This window comes from Rhineura floridana, chromosome 6 (genome assembly GCF_030035675.1).
Source record: "Rhineura floridana isolate rRhiFlo1 chromosome 6, rRhiFlo1.hap2, whole genome shotgun sequence".
Lineage (NCBI taxonomy): Eukaryota > Metazoa > Chordata > Lepidosauria > Squamata > Rhineuridae > Rhineura > Rhineura floridana.
In genome coordinates, this window is record NC_084485.1 from 132,274,458 (window position 1) to 132,298,907 (window position 24,450).

At 43.7% G+C, this 24,450-nt stretch overlaps 1 protein-coding gene across 1 annotated transcript in view; it reads right to left on the reverse strand.

The window, feature by feature from the left end:
* COL11A1 (collagen type XI alpha 1 chain) overlaps positions 1 to 24,450 on the reverse strand; it is a 352,651-nt gene that overhangs the window by 111,771 nt on the left and 216,430 nt on the right. Inside the window, exons 29-31 of the mRNA XM_061633852.1 lie at positions 18,677 to 18,730; positions 8,339 to 8,446; positions 5,033 to 5,086 (exon numbers count right to left, since the gene is read on the reverse strand). Coding sequence (XP_061489836.1) covers positions 5,033 to 5,086; positions 8,339 to 8,446; positions 18,677 to 18,730 — 216 coding nt within the window. The remainder of the gene's footprint in view (positions 1 to 5,032; positions 5,087 to 8,338; positions 8,447 to 18,676; positions 18,731 to 24,450) is intronic.

Here is a 24,450-nt window from a genome sequence, read left to right on the forward strand (position 1 = left end):
GAGTTGGATAACTTGAAAAAAGCCATGCAATAACTTTTTTAAAAAAAAACCTTAAAAAAACATTTTTTAAAAAAACCTTAAAAAAACTTTTTTTAAAAAAAACTTAATTTTGTGGGGAGTCAGTTGTCTGCAACCTCCAGCCAACCAGTGAAACCTACAGCTACCAACAATTTCATATGTTGTCTGTACACTGGAAGAATATGCTTATTGCAGATATAATGTGAGAAGGGAATTCTAACATCTGCAGAAGTAGAGGGCAGCATCATTGGGTTTAAGACTATCACTGGGTTTAAGACTGCTATACTGGATGTAATTTTATTCCATAAAAAATGAACGGTCAAATCTGAAAGAATTGTTTAAGATGCTTGCTGAAGACTTTAAAAAAAAATTCTGCAGGCATTCTTTGCAGCTTGATCCAACCATGAGATGTATTACTGGACATGATGTTACAATTTTATCTTGTATTTAATTTTTGTTCTATGTTATGTTGAGTTTCATGTTTTTAAATTGTACACCATTTAGGCATTTTTATGTAGATTAGATAGACAGACAAACAGACAGATCTGATAGTTGTAGATAAAGTATATATGGTGTGTGTGTAAGTCTATATTTATATCTATCTATCTATAGAGAGAGAGCCAGTGTGGTGTAGTGGTTAAGGTGTTGGACTACAACCTAGGAGACCAGGGTTCGAATCCCCACACAGCCATGAAGCTCACTGGGTGACCTTGGGCCAGTCACTGCCTCTCAGCCTCAGAGGGAGGCAATGGTAAACCCCCTCTGAAAACCGCTTACCATGAAAACCCTATTCACAGGGTAGCCATAAGTCGGAATCGACTTGAAGGAAGTACATTTATATGTTTTATCTATATACAAGTAGCAAATAAGAAGGATGGGGCCCACTGACTAGTCTGTTACACAATCTTTGATGTTATTCCAGGCAGTAAGATTAACTGAAAACATTTGATTAGCGAGTATCTTTGGCTCCTGACCTTAAGTATCAGGACTAGTATGTACTAGGGCTGAGAAAAACAAATATAGATTTTTGTGTGTGTTTTTTTGTGCAGGGAGACATTAAATGAGTACCCGAACAGAGGGATGACTTTTCTAATTTCATGAGGGATGGTAAACTGAATTTGCCTCCATTGGGGTGGAGGGAACCCTTAGCAGTGCTAGTGGCACCTTCCTTAATTTTTCTTTGTGTGTGTGTGATGGGGGGAGGGGGCATTGCAACAGGCAGCAGTGGCCATGGCACAGCTGCTCTCTTGACAGCCATGGAGCTATTTTCTCTTCCCCAGAATTCTCCAGACACAGAGTCACACAATATTTTGTGGTGGCTGCCACAAAAAAAATGGCAACTACCACTCAAAACCCTGGCATCTTAAGCATTCTGGGGGAAAGAAAACGATGACTAGGTCCCTGAGAAGTTCTGACATCATCACCATCATCATCATCAAAGTTGCTCCTGACACTGCTAAGCAGAATCATCCCTCAGGATGGTGATGAATTGCTGTAATACTGGTACAATTTTTGTTAGTCAAAAAAACAAAAAAAGGCAAAAAATATTGATGTGCACCTAAAGGGCAGGAACACACTGCCATGCCAGAATGGCTGCAACATGAGCGGCTGCAGCTAGCACAAAACTCCCATGATTTTCTGGGTTGCCAAGCTTACAAACATTATTTCTGGAATCATTTATCATGGAATGAGTGCTAAACTTCCACTATATTCCACTAGTTTTCTGGAACTAGCTTTTATGTTGTGTGAAAGATCAAATAAAATGCACAAATTACGAAGCAAGAAATTGTCAGAGTAATGGAATAAAGTGCAGTGTGAAAGCAGCCATTTTTTCTAAGCTTTTGTTTTTACTGCTATTCTTGTGCTTTTGATTGCTGTCAGGGGAGCAAAGGATTGCAACTAGGGATACACTAGCACCACTTTGATATTGTGGCTACTCAATGGAGCAGGTCCGTATAATTAGGAGGCCCATCCATAAATTCATAATGTTATGTCCTGCAGCTATTAATCTACTTTGATGCTAATATTAAAACAAGATCAATGGTGGCAAACTAATTTCACTTTTAATATAATGAAGATTTAGCTTAGCAAAATTCACACTGGCATCTGTGTTTTTTTGCGGGGTGGTGGTGGGAAGACCACACGTTTTCTTTGAAGTGTGTATGTAATTTGTGTTCATGCTTCTGAATAAAGGAAAATCTCTTTGATCTTAAGAAATTTCCAGAGAGAGTTTTGAAGCAGCGACAGACAAAAAGAGAAGACTGAAATCTCCGGCATTTTGGTTAAAAGGCCAATGCATCAAAGGCCTTCTTTGAGAGATGAATATTCTTGATGAATATTTTCCTTAGCAGTAACAGTATATTGCATTAACACAGAGTGTTTACTGAAAAAAAAATAACTTGGAGTTCACCCAGGTGAAATGAAAAATAAACACAGACTCCCAATATTAAAAAGGCTAAGAAAAATCAATGTTACTTTACAATTTAAAACAATATTATTTCTTAAATGTATTAGCAATGATACTTTGCATAATCTACACACATACAGATAAAACTAGTAGCTTAAAGTGTGAATCCCAGCAGATGGGCTTTTTATATGTATTGTACTGTCACATATGTTATACTGACTCCCTGTTAACCACAGTAAACAGACTGGGAGCAGCATTGTATATGCATCCTCCCTTGCCAAAGTCTCCTTTTTTCCTCTCTGCAATACATTTCTCTCCCCCTCCCCTTAGAACAAAGAATAGATTATTAGTACTACTAGCTGCATATAAAGTTGCTCTTTATCCAGGACATGAAACCTACTATGATTCCAGTCCTTTCATTTGTTTCCATGCGGCTTCTGATGAAGAACATACTGGAGGATTGTGCCTCAAAGTAAATGTCAAAACCTCCATGGATTTAATAGACTGGGATCACATCCAAAGATGCACATTGGGGCTGAGTCTGATGTACTGTTTCAAGCTTTTGGAAGTCATCATGGAAGCACTGCACATTTGGAAAACTTCCATCAGAACTGATCGTCTATGGGCTTGTCTGCATGAGAGCAGTATCTTGCTGCAAAGACACTAATTCTACCTTCAAATTTTGTTACAGTGGTCCACACAGTGGGTTCAATTCAAGCTGGAAAGCTGGTATTTTCTAGCCATACCAGTGGGCGTTCCAGTGTGTGTTGGTTCAATCCTGAAGTTTATTTGTTGTCCCGCCTTCTAAATTGATATTCCCACTCCTTTCTTTTGTGAGCGAACTGGGCATGTGTAAAGTTGTTTGACCTGTGTGCATTAAAATGTGTTTCCTTCCAAATGTAGACATTTTTTATATGGCTTGTTTGTGCAGATTTTCTTTTTTCTTTTTGCACAAATCTGGGGGATCAAAAGAAATAGATAGATAGTGTTCAGGAGTGCACTGGAAAAAGTTACGAACGCAGCCAGAAAAGACATGAAAGCATGCAGGAAGTAGTGGGTGTGGAAAGGGAAGTAGCAGAAAGTGACAACTGATCCACCCCCAGAAAAACACTGAAACAAATAGTCTGCCACCCCAAGTTGAGCAGTATGGAGCCAGATTTTCCCCAACTATCCCTATATCGGGTAAAACTGAATTTACAGGGGGAAAGCATCAAGACTGGTGTTGTTTGAGGGTAATTAAATTAAATGGGAACGCAAACAGCTGCAAACACACAGTGAACTCCAGTGTGGACAAGCCCCGTATCATCCTTGCAGGAATGATATGATACTGACTCAGGTCTTAGGTTACTGTTAGATTCTCCTTCTGGAAACAGCTGCTGAAAAATTTGATTGCCAATTCTGATTTTAGGTTTTTCACATGTGAATGCTCCAGGGATGACTTCCAAATGTAATAACGTGAGCTCAAACTGTTGCATCAGAACTGGTGTAGCGAACACAGCTCTTTGTAGGATCCAGAGCTTAGTCTTTATGAATGAGTGAAGTCAGCAGAAGTTTTGCTTCTCATAGGGTAGAAACATACTTACTGTTCTGCTGGTTCCAGTGTGTCACCATCTCTCTCTTCTGAAAACGGGAGCACATGACGCTAGTCAAACCCCACCCCTTTTTACTGTAAAACCTGAGGGGGGGGGAGCAGCTTGAGTATATTTTTTTCAAATTCAGCTTCAAAGAGATTTTGCAACTGATTGGCAGATCAACCCGTTCCCCCTCCAGGTGTGGCTAATGGAAATGGTTTGCTGTGGCGACTAGTGTGTTCACAGCCATAGTTTCATCGAGTGCAGCTACTGTTGAAATCAATGCAACCTGCATGCATATAACAGGGACTGCAGGCAGAGTTCACAGGGATTGAGGTCTCTGCTTTTTTAAAAATAATTGTTTTATGTACAGGAACATAAATTCACAGAAATAAAAAAGCAATATTTATTATGGATGAGCATTACCTTGTACCTCATTGTACCAATATACAATACAGTACATAATGCTCTCTGTTTTGCTTTTGTCTATGCTTTCCTTTTCTAGAAGTATAGATTACACAAAGTTATAAACCAGAAACGAAGAAGGTGCCCAGTGAAGAGGTATGATGAACCAGAATGACATAAAAAAATCCAATCACTTTACAATCAATGATTCAGATGCGTGGAGAGTATTATATCACTGCCAATGGTTTTTGAGTGAGTAATTTTGTGAGTGAACATGGTTGATATCAACCTCATCAAGTTGTAGGTTATTTGTTTACATGGTCACTGTGGCCTATAGAAGCAGGTTGCCAAATCCCAGATCTGTATCTGCATGAATGTTAGTGTGCCAAATCAATATGATCATCATGGTTAGGGCATCAACACTGAATTACATTATTGAACTAGACTTCCAATAAGGAGTTGTCAGGAAAATGTATATAACTTTTGGAGTTCAGTATAATTACATTTGAATATCCAGCATCTGCTTTAAACTAATGTTCCAAATAACAACAAAACTGTAACAATCAACTTAGCACATCTGCAGACTGCTCATCAATACTGTACATTTTTCAAAGTTGGAGAGCTAGTTTACCTTTGGGCCTTGTCTTCCTGGATATCCTGGCAATCCGGGAACACCAAGTTTACCCTGCAGTTAAAAAGAAGTGTAACTCATTTTTCAGTAGCTACAACTCAGTCAATGCCCCATTCCCTCCAGAAGAAAGATGTATTTTATAAAGTTAGACTGTGATGCTAACAGGCATAGTTTGGGAATTATAGTATATGTAGTGTTAATTTGACACAGCATAGAATGTGTTAACTTGAGATAACATAGAACCAGGAAAACAAAATTCCAAGGTGCATGTGAATGCTAAATGTTCAGTTGGTGTTTGATACTTGAATGCTAGCCTTCCCCCCCATGTAACAAGATACTATTCTAAATAGATAGTGGCTCACTGGAATGCACAGCGCCAGGGGGAGGTAGGGACAGCATGGCTGAGTGATCAAGGCCAGGACGTTAGCTCAATGCAAAACAATGGAGAAGCCTGAGAAAGTTACTAACAAGAAGGAGGGGCTGTTTTAGGAGGGCTTGAAGGCATATATCACTCGTACCTTTGTAACTATGTTTTAGACTGGTTTTCAGGCAGGAGCCGAATATACCTAGTCTCTCTTTTGCAAAAGATAATCAATAAAGGTGTTGTCTTATATTTTCTGGTTTCCCATCTGGTGTTATTGGAGTTTCCTCCAGATGTAAAAGAGCCTTTTTGGTGTAACAAGACCAGGATCCAAATGAACCTTTTGCATGGTTATAAGGTATTTCTTGGTTTTTCGTGTGTGTGTGTGTGTGTGTGAGTAGTTCTATAGCTAAATAATTACTTGGTCTTTAACCAAGATCTGGCTGTGTAGATGGTTCTCCTGAATGTCTCATAAATGGATTCTTTGGAACATAGCCTTTAGCTTCACATTTCAACTATACCAAGTTTACTAGATGATATAAATACTAGCCATTTTCAGGCATTTCCTATTGTAATCATGTGAAGGGGGAGAGCAGAGCCGCACCAGCCACTGAGAATCCTGCTGGCCCTGCCTCCCCACATTTGGGGGGACATATGTCAAGGGAACCCTGCTGCACAAGCATACACTCTTGGCATGATCAGGAATTCTGTACAGTCAGGATATGTAGTCATGGGGAAGGCCAATGGGAAATATGAGGGAGGAGGTAGGGACCAGCAGGCGCAGCCACGTTCTCCCTTCCATATGATTAAAACTGCATGGAGGAAATGCATGTAGAGTGCTATAGGAGAGTTGGCATCATAACAAGTAAGGCTAAAAACCAAAAATATTCTTTTTAGAGTGTTGGAAAGTGGTATGAAAGACTACCTATGACAGCCACTTCTGTTAAATAGGTTTTGTAGATATTTTAGTTCCATACACATGTGAATCCATTTGACAGAGGTAACAAGTAGGGCAACAGAAAAGGGGTGTGTGCCATGTGCAAGCATGCTTTTATTATGACACTTCCTACTGCTCCCAGTTCCCTGGACTTTTCCTTCTGCTTGCAATTCTTTGGATCCCAATCCTATACCTGCCATAATATTTCCCTACTGTCAGCCCCCAGACTGAAGAAGCTCAACAGGAATTTGGTTTAAGCAGTTTTGGGGAAATGATGCTCATCTATTCTTGTTTTAATGGAATTGGAATTTAATTGGAATTCAGTGATGACATTCCAATTATGCTTCCATTCATCCATAATTATAATATTGGCTTTCATGATTCATGACCTTGTTAACAGCTGGCAAGATGTCTTGCAACATTGTGGGGATCATTAATTCCAAAATAACTCCCCACAGTTAAGTGAAGCTGAAAGGAACACTTTCTGGAATGAATGAACTGACTTTTAAGGTATTTTTATGATAGCTTATAAAAGTTGCTAGCATCAAATCATAATGCCATCCTTTCCTTCCCTCTCCCTGCCCCATCCATAAATTGCTCTTCCTCAAAGGAGTATGTGTGCAAAACATACAAAGTCATTTGGTAAGACCTCTCGAAAAGATCCTTACAAACAAACATGGCTTCAGGCAGGGTGCCATTGTAACCAAGGATGAACATGCTTGAATGAAATCTTCTCTCAATAATTAGAGACAACAACTTGCCTATGGAAGAGTGGGAAATAATGTGTGACAGGTATAAGTACTTGCCTAGCTGCATACACAGGATTCTTATTCAGAGGCACAATCCAACAAAAGTCCATTATGGAATGAAATGATGAAGATGGTTTTACTCTAGGCCCGTGTAAGCATTAAGAATAAGTGGACCATGTATATGGTGAGAGGGGGGACTAGGGTGCTGGATCCACCCGCGTCACCATCCCCATCACCCTGCCCAAATCAGAAGGTGACTGTCTGCAGCAGGGAGCCTGCTCTGCTCATGAAGGCTCACTGCACAATGTCGAACCCTGGAATATCAGGGTTCTAGATCATATAGGGAGCATCCACAAGTACAGGAGGTTCCCTGCTGTTAACAGTTGCCCTCTAATTCATTGAAGAGACTTGCATGTTCTGCTTACTCATGAGCATAATGTCTACATAGGGCTTCCGTTAACATTTTCAGGAGAGAGAGAAAAAGCTCAAGATAGATGTTATTCTCTCCAGTAAAAGGGTGTGCATATTCAGTCTTATCTTTAGGCCCATATTAAAATTACCCTCCATTCCTGCTCTGTATATAGAACTATTAAAAACAGACATATGTAACTCAACAGTGATAGATGGAGGTTAAAGGCAGGAAAATTGTTCCTACCCTAGAATCAGCAATCCAGAGGAAACATTTCTATTTGCTATAAGGTAAGGCTGTCCTTGCTCCCTCTTTTCTTTAATTTTTCTGTTTCCAGTGAAATTTATTATAATCATTTTTATATCTTCAAAATACTCAGACCACTTCAAGTAATTTAGCCTTAGTAATTTAACTAGAGCTTTGTAATGTAGGCCAGTATTTATCTCCCTATATTGCTTATGATGGGGACTGAGGCTAAGAGACAGTTCATTGCTGAGATAAGATTTGAACCTAGAGACTTCCTCATTCACACTTCCCACTGGAATAGCCATAACACTACAAAAGTGAATGTTGAGCTGAAGTGTATTACAGATAGAGTGAAAACATGCTGTCATAAAGATTTAGTTCCATATAGATCTTTATGAGAACTCATGTCTGGGATCCACACATGTTCCATGGACATGCTCCACAGATGGTCCTATTCGGATACCGTAACGCTGAATGAAAAACGGAATCATATGTAATTTGTGCATCCACTTTTTATGCCACATACTAATTTGCCACATGCAACACTACATTGAAAAGATGTCATGATGCCACCAAAGAAAAGTCATATTATTGGGTGACTAACCTTTTCTCCAGCTTGGCCAGACCCACCTGGGTCTCCTGTTGGGCCTGAACGTCCTTTGGGGCCTTCAGGACCATCTTCTCCTCGAGGACCAAGAGGGCCAACTTCACCCTTTAAAACAAATTTAAGGTGTAAACATAGGATGTAATAACCAGTCAACTGTTTCTGTGAAAGGTATTTGTAATCATTGCTTAAAATTATTGGATTGGCCCTTAATGGAATCCAAAGCTTGCTCCTGACTCCTCCTAATTTTAGCCAAACCATGGACTCACTGTAATTTCTAAAACCAGAATATAGGGGGGAACTGGCATAAAACTTAAGGAGGCTGGGGCCCTTCTGGTCACTCTGTAATTTGAGCACTTAGGCTGCATACACATGGATCATTTAGAGCACAATTTCCCCTCCCAAAGAATCCTAGGAATTGTAGTTTGTTAAGGGTGCTGGGAATTGTGGCTCTGTGAAAGATAAACTACAATTCCAAGGATTCTTGGGGGGGTGGGATGTGTTTAAATGTATGGTGTATATGCAGCCCAAATGTAATCAAAGATCTAGTTGTTCTGTCTTAAACCACAAAAACCGACACTATAACTAAAACTATAACTCTCATGGGGAAAAATGCATGTTCAGATGTGCAACTAAAACATTCTTGTTATGGAAGACTTTTAATCTTCAGTTTTAATCTTGGTTGAGGGCTGCACTGTATTGTTTCTCGGGACTGTGCTTTGGTAATATATTTTGCTGGGAGGTTTTTAGTAGTTATTGTATTATTGAAATTTAATGCAATATTTCCATTCTGCTTTGATGATAACATTATAGAAAAGCTAGCTATACAAACGCTGTAAATAAATAAATAAATAAATAAATAAATAAATAAAAAGTATTGCTTGCTGGTATCAAGCGTAACCAAATTTTATGAAGTGTCAACTTTTGAACATAGCGTATGCACATACAAGTTGGCAATGCTGAATAAAACACAATGGCTGAGTTAGATTTCATCCATTCTTTCATTGTTCAAAACCCTTCCCAAGAAACTTTTTCAAGTTCCATGAAATTATGACTACCAGCTCCTGGTTATTCCTACATGGTCTACACACATAATTCATCTACATGGAAGAGTGAGTGAAAGAAGCTTGCCCAGCACATGCATTCCTATAATGAGAACCAATGAACACAAAACTAATCGCATCAAAGAGCAAGGCAAATGGGATTGATGCATATATATTGTGCTCTTTGGGCCCATCTAGCTTCCCAGCAGGTGGGCTAATGTTGCTTAATGTAAGAGAGGAGGAAAGGCTAGGTGGCAGGGAGGTCAGTGTGGTGCAAAAGTACCAGCAGAGCCAATTCAGAGCTGCTGCCAGTGAGTTAGCACCACACCGACCTCCCCTCTTCCTCCAGGTAATCAAGAGCAACCCACCTGCTGGAAGCTAATGTAGTCACATACAGACACACATGGAGATGTGACAGAGAAATCGAGCTAGAAATCATCAGCATATTGCAGGCACCACGCTCCAAATCTCACAATGACCACTCTGAACAGCTTCAAATAGATGTTAAATAGCAGTGGGGTCAGCATAATCATCTATGACACTACATAACACCAAGTGCAGGGGGATGACATATGACTTTCTATCTTTAGATGCCAAGCAAAGACCGTCCTTTTCACTCAGGCCTGTGGCATGCTCTCTTAGTTCTTATTGTTTGCGTTTTAAATTTTGTATATTGTATGTTTCTAAATTAGTTTTATACTGTATAGTTTTAAAATGTGTTTTAAGTTGCCTAGAACCTCTGGGTATGAGACGACTAACAAATAAAATAAAATAAATAAATAACATTATCTGATACTGATCTCACAAATAGGAATTGAGCCACTGCAACACAGTGCCCCCAACTAGAAGTCATAGAGCGAATCTAGGAGGATGTCAGGGTTGATGGTATAAATTTAAACCACAGAGAGGTCCAGCAAGATGAATACGATTGCCAGAGCAACTCACGCTGATTCAGTCCCCAAACCAGACATGAACGCAGACTGAAATAAGTGTAGATCATCTGTTTCCTCCATGTGCACCTGGAACTGGCCCCCAACACCACTTCACATAGCATTATGATGCAAGTTATTTTTTGAACTGAATATTGTAGTACTGAGAATACTCGTATGCACTATTTTGTTTGCTTCAATTCTGTTCAGTATATGGTGAATAGCTTCCATCTTATTACTGTTATAATATCTTAATTTATCCTACCCACCCATGTTTCTTGAATTGCAAGCAAATTTACATTAGGAGAATTTGGTGGATAACTCTCAGAGTTTTAGCTCTGGTTCAAAGCCACAAACACAGGAGGAATGAGAGCCAATGCCTGGAATCTATAGCAAAGAGATTTCTTGAATGACCAGGCACCCCATTGCAGAGGGGTTTTCTTTTTTGGGGGGGGGAAGAAGAGCGACAACATAGATTTTCAAGAATCCCTCTCTCTCTCTCTTGATCAATCTGTCTATCCTGTATAGACTCAAGAGCAGGTCTCTAAATCTACTCAAAAATTTTGTTGTCCCTCATCCATGCCCCCCCAAATACTGTATATAAATGTCAGCAGGTGGATATATTCAAAATCAGTGGAAAAGAAGAATTCAATTTTTAAGAACAGTTTTGCGGTCATTTTTGTACAACTAATATAACCATAGCAATGTTGTCAGACACAGGTCAAATGTACCATTGGTCTCACCTGAAAGGTGATTTTCATAGGAGTGGGCCATCACTACGGGTAATAGCTCCACCTATCGTGCGAAGGCAAGAATGTTTTTGAAGTCAAGACTAGGGGCGTCAGGCCCCTCCCACTCTCCAGTTCATTCGTGGCGAGTCTAAAAAGAAATATCTAAAAATACAAGAACAAGGCCAACAGGCCCGCAAGGAAAATAACACAATAGTCACATGCATAATAACGTGACTCTATCATAACAATATAACAGAACTAAAAGTCTTGACTTCACTCTTACATTTAAATATAATAGCGTAACAATAATATGTAACCGATTAGAAAATATGTAACCCATTAGAAAATATCTAGTCATCCTCCAACTGGGAGGGCCGTGATGGCCCACTCCTATGAAAATCACCTTTCAGGTGAGACCAATGGTACATTTTCCATAGGAGGAGGGCCATCACTACGGGATGTACCAAAGCAGCCCATATAGGGAGGGACCACCCACGTGTTAATCCTTATTAAGAACCTGTTGCAACACTCGTCTGCCGAAAGAGGCGTCAGCAGAGGCATAACGATCAATTTTATAATGCCTTATAAACGAGTGTGGGGTAGACCAGACTGCAGCCCTACAAATATCGGCGACAGGAGCATTAGTGGCAAAAGCAGCCGAAGTGGCAGCTGACCTGGTAGAATGAGCCGTTATACTAGCTGGAACTGACAGCTTCAGAGACTCATATGCTAAAGTAATACATGCCCTTAACCAACGGGATAAGGTAGGATTGGATACTTTATGCCCCATAGACCTTGGATGAAAGGATACAAACAGAGACTCCGTTCGTCAAATCTCTTGGGTCCTAGACAGGTAGGTCTTGAGAGCCCTCCGGACATCTAACGAATGCCAAGCCTTCTCGAGAGGATGGGTAGGATTCGGGCAAAAGGAAGGCAAAACAATGTCCTGGTTGCAATGAAAGACTGAATCGACCTTGGGACGGAAGGAAGGATCAGTCTTCAGCACAACAGAATCCTTATGGAAGACGCAGAGGTGTCGAGCAGAAGACAATGCGCCCAATTCCGAAACGCGTCTGGCAGATGTGATTGCGATCAGGAACACGACCTTGAAGGACAGCATACGTAGGGGCACAGTCCTGATGGGTTCAAACGGAGGGCGTTGCAAAGCCTGCAGAACTTTCGGCAAACTCCATGAGGGAAACCGATGGACAACAGCCGGAGAATGTAGGGCGACTCCCCTCAAAAAAGTTTGATGAACGGATGTGAGGAAATATGAGCTCCAGGAGAGGACACTGAGAGAATGGACAACAGAGTGGACGCATGTCGACGTAGAGTGTTGGGTCGAAGTCCCATCATAAATCCGCTATGGAGATATTGCAGCACCTGATGCATAGTGGCCTGAGATGGATCGTGGTGGTGGGACTGGCACCACTTGGAGAAAGCCACCCAAGTATGTTGATAAATACGAGTGGTAGATGGTCTTCTCGAGGCTAAAATAATATCAATCACAGCGTCAGACAGTCCAGCTGACCTCAAATGTCCCCGTTCAAACGCCACGCTGTTAGATTGAGCCAAGTAGGGTCCTGGTGCCATACTGGACCCTGGAATAGAAGGTCTGGCCTGACTGGAAGTGTCCAAGGATCCATCATTGACATTGCCAGAAGATCTGAGAACCACGGTCGGCGTGGCCAAAATGGTGCTATCAGAACCAGCTGTGCCCTCTCGGTTCGCGCCTTCCTCAAGGTTTTGGCTAACAATGGTATGGGAGGAAAGGCGTACAAGAGACCGTCTGGCCATGGTGTTATCAGAGCATCCACTGCTTCCGCTGTTGAGTCCAGGTATCGGGCAAAGTACCTGGGAAGCTGGCAATTCCTGGGAAGCAAACAGGTCGACTGAGAGGACGCCGAACCAACACTGGAGACGATAGAAAATGGCTGGATGAAGTTTCCATTCTCCCGGAAAGACCTGTTGTCTGCTGAGCCAGTCTGCTGTCACATTCCAAATCCCTCTGAGATGTTCTGCTTTCAGGGATTGTAGATGTTGTTCTGCCCAGACAAAGATGAGGGAGGCTAAGTCCTGCAGAGGACGAGACCTGGTGCCCCCTTGTCTGTTCAAATGTGATTTTACACACGTGTTGTCTGTTCGAATGAGCACATGGTCCAAAGGGAACAGAGACTGAAAATGACGCAGAGCTAAATGGACAGCCTTTAGCTCCAGCCAGTTGATGCTTTGAGATTGCTCTGCGGTGGACCAAACCCACTGGACGTACTGGGAGTTGCAATGGGCTCCCCAACCTATGAGGCTGGCATCTGTGGTTACAACGGTTCTGCGGGGTTCTCTGAACGATGTGCCCTTGGAGAGGTGTTGAACCTTGGTCCACCAGCGGAAGGAGAGGCGCAGTGCGGGGCTCAGATGAACTTTGCAATAGTTGGAGCTGGTAATGTCCTGTTGAAAGGGCAGCAGAGTCCACTGAAGGTGCCGAGTGTGGGCTCGAGCCCATGGCACAATGTGGATTGTAGAGATGAACATTCCGAGCGCCCTGGCGAGAAGCATGACGTCTGCGGATGTTTGTTGCATCAGGGACCTTGCGATGCTCGTGATGGCAGTGATGCGATCTGGAGCCAGGAATACCATTGCCTGGAGGGTGTCCAACATTGCCCCTAGATGTAGTAGGCGTTGGGTTGGTTGAAGGTGGCTTTTGTCGAAGTCGACAATCCAACCGTAGGTCTGCAAAACATTGAGGGTGATCGTTAAATGATGATGAGCCAGCTCCTCAGACTTGGCCCATATTAGCAGATCATCCAGATATGGGTAGAGATGAACCCCTTGGGTCTGGAGATAAGCCACTAGGATGAGTAGCACTTTGGTAAACACTCTTGGAGCAGAGGAGAGGCCGAATGGCATCGCTCTATATTGAAAGTGCTGGTGGCCAAAAGCAAACCGAAGAAACTTTCTGTGGGCTATGCAAATGGGCACATGGAGATACGCTTCCTTAAGGTCAATAGAAGCCAGGAAGTCTCCTTCATGTAAACTCTCTGTAATGGAGTGGAGTGATTCCATTTTGAACCTGCGATATGTTACAAAGCGGTTGACAAACTTGAGGTCCAATACCGCCCTCCATGATAAATCTCGTTTTGGTACAGTAAATAGGAGGGAGTACACCCCTTCCGACCTCTCAGTTGTGGGGACTGGCTCTATTGCTGCTATGTCCAAGAGGTGGTGTATAGCTGTCTGCATGATTCTGTGCCTGGCTGGTGCCCTTGGGCAAGGGGACGGATGGAATCTGTCTGGTGGGGTTGCCCAAAACTCTATGGCATAGCCATAACTGAAAAGGTCCCTGATCCAGGAGACCGTAGTGAGGCGCAACCAACGGTCTCGAAAATGAAGTAATCTGCCACCTATGGGAAGTGTGTTAATACTGCTTACGTTGGCGAGGGCCTCCCCTATATGAGGACGATGAGTTGCCCCTGCGCCCTTGGTACTGACCTCTGCCCTGGAAGCGTCGGCTCCAGGAGCCCCTGAATGAATTGGGGTCGTAGGATCTGAAGTCACGGCCTCGTCCTCCTGGCCGCGTTCCTCGAAAGGGCTGGTTAGAACGGAAGGGAGGAAATCGCCTGAAAGGCCTGTGGTCGATGTTCTTGACAGTGGCCAGAACCGGTTTGTGGGCATCTTTGGGATCAACAAGCACTGCCCTTTAGAGCTTCCTCGCCGAAGAGTAAAGATCCGGAGTAAGGAGCCCTGGACAGATTCATTCTGGCCGCTGAATCAGCCTGCCAGTGGCGAAGCCAGAGGGTCCGTCGAGCGACTATCTGAGCTGTCATGGCTCGTGCCCCCAATTGAGTGGCATCCAAGGTGGCATCGGCCACAAAAGCTGCTGTCTTACGTAACTTTATCAGTGACCTTCTGAGAGCAACAGGATCAGGGTTAGTGTCCTCTAGAAGATCATCCAGCCACATCATAGCTGCTCTGGAGAAAATGGAGGCCGAAGCCGAGGCACGCATGGATAGGGCAGTGGCCTCGTGATTTTTGCGGAGGGCGAAGTCCATTCGTCGCTCAGTAGTGTCCTTTAGTTGAGATTCCCCTTCCCTGGGCAAAAGAGAACGTGAAACGAGACGAGCAATTGGTTCATCTATGCCAGGGACGTCTAACTTGGTGGCAAAGTCCGGAGCTAGGGCGTAAAACCTGTCAGCCAGGTTCTTGAAGCGGCGAGATTGGAATGGGTGAGCCCATTCTTCAGAGGCCAATTTGGCAATTGGATCCGGCACCGGAATGTAGTGTTCAGTAGGTGCAGGGGATTTGAGGACCTTGGCCCCTTTTATAGCTGGGGTGGAAGAAGTTGAAGGTGCAGTCTGGAGACCAAGGGTATTAACTACCCTGCGTGCCAGGGGCTGATAGTCTGAGGCATTAAACAAGTGATACGATGTATCCTCCTCATGATCTGAATAGTCGCTCCAGTCGTCATCTCCTTCAACGTGGTCAGTGAAGGTTGACTCCTCCGCATACGAGGCTTCGTCAATACATCTGCCTCTGGCTACATCAAAGGGATTTGGTGAACAGGAAGGATGAGCCTCATGACACGCACGTTGATCCGTGTTGAGTTGAGGTATGGCAGGGACTTGTGGTGGTGACTGCATTTGGGTGAAAAATGTCAGCATGGCTTGAAGTTGGGAGAGGAAATCAGGGGACAGCTGCAGCCCAGTTGTGGCAGATGTTTGTGCCTGAGTGGCTATTGGAGCAGATGTTTGGGGCGGTGAAATGGAGGGAGGCTGGTTAGGCGAAAGCCGAGTGGGAAAGCCAGCAAAATCTTCCTCGTCAGAGGAAGCAGCAGGGGAATGAAATATATCGCTCATGTGTGCCTGAGTTGCTGAGGTTGGCACAGAGACATAGCGCGGGCGCTTTGGTTTGCTATGGCTGGAAAGGTGTTTTGTCTTAGCCAGTGCTTTAACATGCTTAGTTTTAGTCGCCTTAGAATGTTGCGGCTTGGCTCTTTGTGACATGCCTGGCTGATCTGGCATCATATTGGCTGATTGCAACATGCCTGGCTGTTCTGCCATCTTATATTAACTTGGGTACAGTACATGGCCACAGAGGGGGCAGGATGTAAAGACCCGAACTGGCACAGTGTACGACCACAGAGGGGGTAGGATACACTGGCAGATGGCTAAGTGCACGGCCACAGAGGGGGCAGGATGCACTGTGGTATCAGCGTTAGTATAATATAGACTGTATAATATAGTCTGTATTTTAGGCTTGGTACACGGCCACAGAGGGAGCAGGATGTACAAAATATAGTTCAGATTAGTGCTGTAGGCTGGATTTAGGCGTGGTACACGGCCACAGAGGGGGCAGGATGTACAGAATATAATTCGGATTTAGTACAAGGCAGCCACTGAAATTAAAGCTCCAGCCTTGATAATACAGACACAGTAGATTTGTGTGAGTCAGCCACTGAATTAAAGCTCCTGTGTGTAAGTAAGCCCTGTGTAAGTCTGTCTACAGCCCACATACAACACACATAAAGATAGCTTGCAGGGAAGGTATCCGTTGGTTAGTAAAGGGGTAACAAAAAAGGCGGGAATTTTGAATCCAACAAAAATGGCGCCCGGAAAAAAGAGCGGGAAAAAAAATGATCCAAAAATGGTGGAGGGAGAAGAAGCAATGGCGGCCGTCTGGTAACGAACTGGGGGAAGGGCTGCCCAGCAGAGTCTCGCAGGAGGAGCCGCGGGGCTGATAGCTGCACTAGCAGCTCTAAAAAATCCCAAGAAGGAGACTGCCGAGAGAAGCCTGTGTCGGAAGAAGACGCAGGAGGCAAGCCGCAGTCGCCGCCGAGTACAGAGCTCTCCGCGGCGAAAATTAAAGACACGGAGAGAGAGGGAGAAAGAGAGCCGTAGCAACAGGCTCCGACGGGGCAGTACTCCGGCAGGCTAAAGTTGGGTGTCAGGGAAAAAAGGCAGGGAGCCGCAGCCGCAAGCTCCCGCCTGGGAGAGAATCGCAGCCGCGGTCTCTCCAAGAGCTCATCAGAGCGCTGCTTGAGAGAGCGCGGCACAGGAAAAAATAGATCCACGAGCTCCTGATGGATGCAACAGAGCCAGGGGGGAAAAGCTCAAAAGCGGCCAAAAACGAAGAGAACCGCAGCCGCGGTCTCAGAGGGAACCCTCAAACTTAAATGGAAAGTTAAATACAAAACAGAGAAAGGAAGACAAGTAAGGAAAATAAACTGAAATGAAAAGCTCAAAAATTGGCCAAAAACGTAGAGAACCGCAGCCGCGGTCTCTGTGGGGACCCTCAAACTTAAATGGAAAGTTAAATACAAAACAGAGAAAGGAAGGACTTGGAGACAAATAAACAAACAAATACGAGAGACTTAGATAAATGCTACGCTATAGATCCAATCTTGTTCGTACGAAGGCAAGAATGAACTGGAGAGTGGGAGGGGCCTGACGCCCCTAGTCTTGACTTCAAAAACATTCTTGCCTTCGCACGATAGGTGGAGCTATTACCCGTAGTGATGGCCCACCTCCTATGGAAAATCTGTGAGCTAACAGTGTGATGTGGCTGCAAAAAAGGCAAATGCTATTTTAGGCTACATTAACAGAAGTACAGTTTCCAAATCATGTGAAGTATTGGTTCCTCTCTATTTGGCACTGGTCAGGCCATCACCTTCTTTGTAAAGCAAAAGGATTTGTGCCTTTGGTATGCATATGTATTATATATGTCCATTTAGTTGTTCACAAGAAGTTGCTCGCTGCATAGCAAGATGGGAAACCTGTGGCTTTCCAGTTGCTGGATTACTACTCTCATCGCCCTGACCATCAAAACACTGCAGGTTTGCCCGCCCTTTAATGATGCCATCTAATCCATTGCTTTAACCTTCCCTAGCAATGCACGGCAACCATGCACTCACCTAGGGCTGGGTTGTCAGCCAGCTCCCTGACCCTAGCCATTGAGAAAGGCTGCATCTATCTACATAACCTTGTCTCATAAGAACAAAGGAAAAGACTGCTGGATCCGGCCAATGGTCCATCTACTCCAGCATCCTGTTCTCACAGTGCCAATCAGTTGCCTGCGGGAAGCCCACAAGCAGAACATGAATTCAACAGCACTCACCCTTCCTGCAGTTTCCAGCAATTGATAGTCAGAAGCATACCACTTCTGACAGGGGAGATAGAACATAGCCATCATGGTTAGTAGTCACTCATAGCCTTATCCTCCATGAATTTGTCAAATTGCTTTTTAAAAATGTGTTTTTAAATGTATATATTTGTTTTTAATGTTTTTAATTGTTGTACACCGCCCAGAGAGCTTTGGCTATGGGGCAGTATACAAATGCAATAGATAAATATAATAAACCTCTTTTAAAGCCATCCATGCTGGCAGGCATCACTGCCTCTTGCAGGAGCGGATTCCATAGTTTAACTATGTGCTCTGTCTGCCCTGAGTCGTCCAACATTCAGCTTCAATGAATGTACCTGAGTTCTACTGTTAGGAGAGAGGGAGAAAAACCTTTCTCTATTCACTTTCTTCACACCATGCATAATTTTATACACCTCTAGCATGTCTCCTCTTAGTCACTTTTTCTCTAAACTAATCTCTTCATCTGAAATGTATATGACAGGGAGGAAGAGAAATACTTACTCTGTCACCTTTAAGGCCCATGTCACCTTTAAACCCGGGGAAACCATCTTCACCCTTATAGAGGGAAAAAACATTATATTTACTTATCTGTTACTATGTTATTATTTATTATTTATATCCTGCCCTTCCTCCCAGCAGGAGCCCAGGGTGGCAATTATAGAGTCGCTTATACCAATAGAATGAAAATTATTAAAGAATCTGAACGAATGCGTGAGCATAATGCATGCAGCAACTGTGCCTTTTTACTGCAAGTCACAATAATATACACTGCTAACGCTGGATCATAACATGCCAAAAAATTTAGTACAGCAGTTTCTCTACCAGAGAGGGAAAACATATTGCCACAGCTGAATTGGATTACTTTTCAGATTTAAAGAGGAGAATGAATAATGAGAAAGGTGCTTAAGGCAACAGACAAATTCAAATTCAAATTCAAGAAGCTCTTCATTATGACATTACTCTTCTGGATTAAATGTCTTCTTTATATGTTCAGTTTTAAAATCTTAGGCTTTTCCCTCATCAGATGCTGCATGTTCAAAAGTCAATTAGGATATGACCTCAAAGACACCGACTAGCGATTAAGGGCTGATTAACACAGCCACATTTTCTCATGTCATTTAGTGATGACACCGAAGTTAGGAATGAGGAGTTTCAGAAGTTAAATTCTCTGGATGTACAACTCTTTAAGCCAATTTCAAATAAAGCTCAAAGTCCATAAATTTGATGCCAGCTCAGAATTAAGTCACTATGTTTTCAGTCCTTCTTTCTACTTCTCACCTGAACTTATGTGGTGATGGTGGCTGCTGCAGCAGCAGTCACAGGGAAGATGGAGATGGTGCCTCTGTTAAATTATAGAATGTTGTTACAGTGCATCCTAGGTGTCAGGAGCCTTGGGAAATATAATCCTTTCTAGGGATGTTTGAAGCCTATAACCATATTTCTCAGAGTTCAATGGAATCCAGGATGTTGCTGTACATGTTCACAATCACACCCCAGGTATCAGGAACCCTGAGAAACAACATTCTCAGTCCACATGGCCCCACTAATGGTGATCCACTGAAGGGGTGAGACTTTCCTTTTCAAATGTATACAAGTATTCAGGAACTTAAGCAGCCTGCTAGAGACTGTCCCGATTCCCCCTTGGAAGCCAGCCTTAAAAGCAGTTTTGAAGGCATGTGGACCACACCAAAGAAGATTTGGGGGCATGCAGGTGGGGAGGAGAGAGAGAGGAAGTTCTGTTGCACTCATGTTGTTATTTAGTTAGATACACCCAAGAAAACCAGTGATCTACACGGGGAAGACCAACTTCTCTATTTTGAGAGCTGCTCCATTGTCTAGACAGGTTTAGGGTGGTTATACAAACTAAATGACCCACGCACAGGGGGTGAGGCTCCATAGTACACCTGGACATGGCAATAAGGGTTGTAACAATTGCAGAAGTTGTGAACTCAGGCACAGCTAGCACTTTACTTACAAACCCCAGAGATGTTATATTAAAGTGTGAAATTTCACTCATAACCTCTGTTCCTTAGAAATGAAAACAATGGCTAAACCTTCTACTATACATTGATCAGAATGTGGGCCACCAGGGGCCATATAAAATTGCTTCAAAGGGCTGGATCCACTTGAGTCACCAGTTAGCTAAATAATCATTCCATGAAAGATTAGGGCAAGCAGGTTTGTGTCAGGACCATCTGTATCCTGAGGTAAACACTATCTCTGGGCTGAACAAGCTTATAGCAGAATGATTTACTTTAACGCTTGTGTGTTTCTTCCAAGTGATTTATAAAGTGAAGTTATATTGCTTGCTGTCAGGTAAGAAGGTCTGAAATGAATGACTGGCAGCGAGTAGCAGCTGTTGTTAAGAAGATGGCATGTCCGCTGCACTTCTCCAGTTTGTAGGAGTCGTCTATGCTGTAACTACCTCTAGTCAGAAATGCCTTCTTTTCCATTGCCAAATGTGAAGACACTTGTAACATCTGGCAAGGCTAAAACAATGCTGCCTTGCTACTCTATTCAGAAACCAAGACAATTTCTTTTTTGATTGCCACATACAGCAAAGGTGCTTCCATCCTAAGCGAGTACCCAACGGAGAAACTATTTAGATGATTTTGGAAAAAGAAATTCCAAACAACTTAATCCCAGAGCCAAAATGAAAACAAGCTAAGTGAAATCTTATGGCATGGGGCTTTTGGACAATAATGCTAAAATAATGCATGGTATCTTTTTTCAGGTCATAAATTAGAATTCTAGGTCATAAAGGAGATGTTATCCTAGAATTCTCACAATGATGTACTGATGTGGAAAACAGACCAAAAAAAAATAAGCTTCTGTTGTTGGTTTCAGAGACCAGGCAGCAATGATCAACTGATGGCCTGTGATTACATGCAGCTCTCCAGCTGGTGGCATCTGGCCTTGAGCATACATCCACTCACAGATCAGCTACTGATGTCCTGAGCAGCAATCCATCCCAAAGACTCTCTTGGGAAATAGCTCTGCCCTGGACAGCTCAGTGGGGTGCCATTTCTGACTCAGGAAACATTATCTTGCATTCCAGAATTACCTGCAGAGATGTCCAGGGGCCTTTACACCAGCACAGCAGCCCTTGGGATGTCTCTCCGTTCTAGCGCTGGGACAAATGAAGTGCAGCTGGCCAGTTCAGAAACGGTCCACATCTCATACATGTGCATTCTCCTTGGATTGCACTGCTCTCCAAGGACAGCTCAAGAAGTAGAACAGCAAGAGCTAAATGCAGAAACTCACTCTTTCCAGCACCAGAATAGAGAGTCACTCCACAGGCTGCTGTGCTGATGGGGCTTTTTTCCAAGTAGTGCTGGGACAGGTGAGGTGCTCCCAGGTTGGCTCAGAAGTGGTATCTAATCGGCAGCTGCTGGGTTAGATAGCAAAATGCAGCTCTGCACAGGTCAACAGCAGCATCAACTTGTAACACAGCAGATGCCCCTATTAGCACAAGAACAGAGGATCACTTCTCCCTAGGTGGATCACCTCTCTAGGAAGTGGTAGGCAATGTGGCATCCTCCAGATGCTGTTGGACTCCAACTCCCATCAGCTCCAATAAGCATGGCTAATGACTGGGTGATGGGAGTTGTAGTCCAACAGCATCTGCATGATATCACATTGGCTACCTCTGCTCTAGGATGCTTTCTCCTATACCTGTACCAATAGCTGAAATCTAGGAAATACTGATGGTAACCTTGTTTGAAGGAGAAAACTTGTGTCTACAAGCATTCCTTCCAGGTAACAAAATAAAGCACAAGACTTTTATTTCCTGGACATCCCTGGCATCTCTACAATATGCATCCAGTCTATATCCCATGAAGTCTATTGAAAACTCCTACGGAACTTGGTAAAGCAGGATTTTATCCTTAATAAATAAACTTTTCTGGGCCATTTCACAAACGGAAACTACTCACTTCATGATTCAGAGTGACTTTCTCTGAGCACTGGACCAAATGGGAAATTAATGAGAAAAGACATTTGGTCTTACCGTAAAACAGTTTTCTCTGTGCATGAGATCTGTGCATGATCTCAGGTGGGTAGCTAGCTCCAACTAGCGGCTGAAGGCAGAAGAGTGCTAAAGAGGTTTTTTTTTTTTTTTTACAAAGACTCTGTGCAGCTCCTTAGTTCAGTTTTTGATAACAAGCCAACCAACAGGAGGAAAGAACAAAGAGAAATAATAGGAACCATCGACACAGAACAGGAGACAACAGCACTCATACGCTCTCTGCTGTAGGCCTAAGATGAAAAAGACAGTGATGGCAGCCCAGCTCTCCTAGGGAGTGGCCCTGAGATCAGCTTTTGACATGCACAGAGAAAACCATTTTATGGTAGGACCAAATGTCTTTTCTCCTGTGCATGGAAAAGCTGATCTCAGGTAGGGCATACCAAAGCTGATCCATGTAGGGTAGGAACATCGCTGGGCTGATTACACTAGTGATCTGGGAGAACGTGCTGTAGCACTCTCCTCCCAAAAGCTGCCTCTGCTGATGCATATGTGTTAATCTTATAGTGTTTAATAAACGTATTAAGAACATAAGAACATAAGAAGAGCCTGCTGGATCAGGCCAGTGGCCCATCTAGTCCAGCATCCTGTTCTCACAGTGGCCAACCAGGTGCCTGGGGGAAGCCCGCAAGCAGGACCCGAGTGCAAGAACACTCTCCCCTCCTGAGGCTTCCGGCAACTGGTTTTCAGAAGCATGCTGCCTCTGACTAGGGTGGCAGAGCACAGCCATCATGGCTAGTAGCCATTGATAGCCCTGTTCTCCATGAATTTGAATTAGGTGCAGCCCATGTAGCTGCTCTACAAATCTCTGTGATAGATGCATGTCATGAGAATGCTGCTGATCTGGCTGCTGCCCTAGTTGAATGGGCCACTATCCTGACCGGCTGGGCTAACTTTAGAGAGGCATAGGCCAGTGTGATACATGCCTTGATCCACCCAGCGAGCATGGATGAAGACACTTTCTTCCCTAAAGACGGTGGGTGGAAGGAGACAAATAAACTATGTGTCTGACTGAGATGTTTTGTTTTAGAGATATACACTTTCAGGGCTCTTCGCACATCCAATGAATGCCATGCTTCCTCTGTGGGGTGAATGGGATTAGGACAAAAACAAGGAAGTACCAGCTCTTGCTGACAGTGGAAGGTAGACAGTACCTTAGGACAAAAAGAACGGACAGTATGTAGGACTACTCTATCCTTATGAAACATACAGAAATTCTTGTCAACAGACAGAGCATTCAACTCAGACACTCTCCGGGCCGAAGTAATGGCCACAAGGAACAAGACTTTAAGGGATAGGAGATGTAGGGAAATTTGACTTAGGGGTTCAAAAGGGGGCTTTTGTATGGCCGTTAACACCTTGTCTAGATCCCAAGTTGGGTAATGATGGATCATAGGAGGTACCGATACCATTGCCCCATGTAGAAAACTCCTGAATAACGGATGAGATTCCAGCGGTTTCTCTGGAGATGTAGACTGAACCGCCGAAAGGGCTGAAGCCTGGCGTCTGAGAGTGTTTGGCCTAAGACCCAAGGACAAGCATCCTGTAGGAAGCAGAGAATGTCCTTTATACCTGCTTTCCTTGGCATTAAACCCTTCTTTTGTGACCACATCGAGAAGGCCTTCCATGTAGTCTCATATATTCTAATTGTGGAAGGGAGTCTTGAGGCCATAGTTTCTGCCACTTGAGCTGGAATGCCTCGGTTTAAGAGGCGTCACCTCTCAATCTCCAGACATGAAGCACCAGCCATCCCGGGTCTGGGTGAAGAAGCTGTCCCTGCGACAATAGGTCTTCCCTGTGGGGAATTTGCCATGCAAGATCGAATGACAGATCGACAAGGTCTGGGAACCAGGGTCTCCTTGGCCACCAAGGAGCTATCAGTAGAACTCTTGCCCTTTCGGCTCGGATCTTTTGAAGTACCCTGGGAATGATCGGAAGAGGTGGGAAGGCGTAGAGTTGTCCTTGGGGCCACTGGGACGTCAGAGCATCTATGCTTTCCGCCTCTGGTGTCACATATCTGGAGAAAAACCTTTTCACCTGGCAGTTGATGTGTGTGGCAAATAGGTCCACCTCGACTCTGCCGAAGTGTCTCACTATTTCCTGAAAGGCCGAAGGGTGAAGCTTCCATTCTCCCTGATGCACCTTCTGTCTGCTGAGCCAATCCGCTTGGCAGTTGTCCTCCCCCTTGAGGTATTCTGCGAGGATCGAGTTCACGTGTGTTTCTGCCCAGTGGAACAGCAGAGCAGCTTCC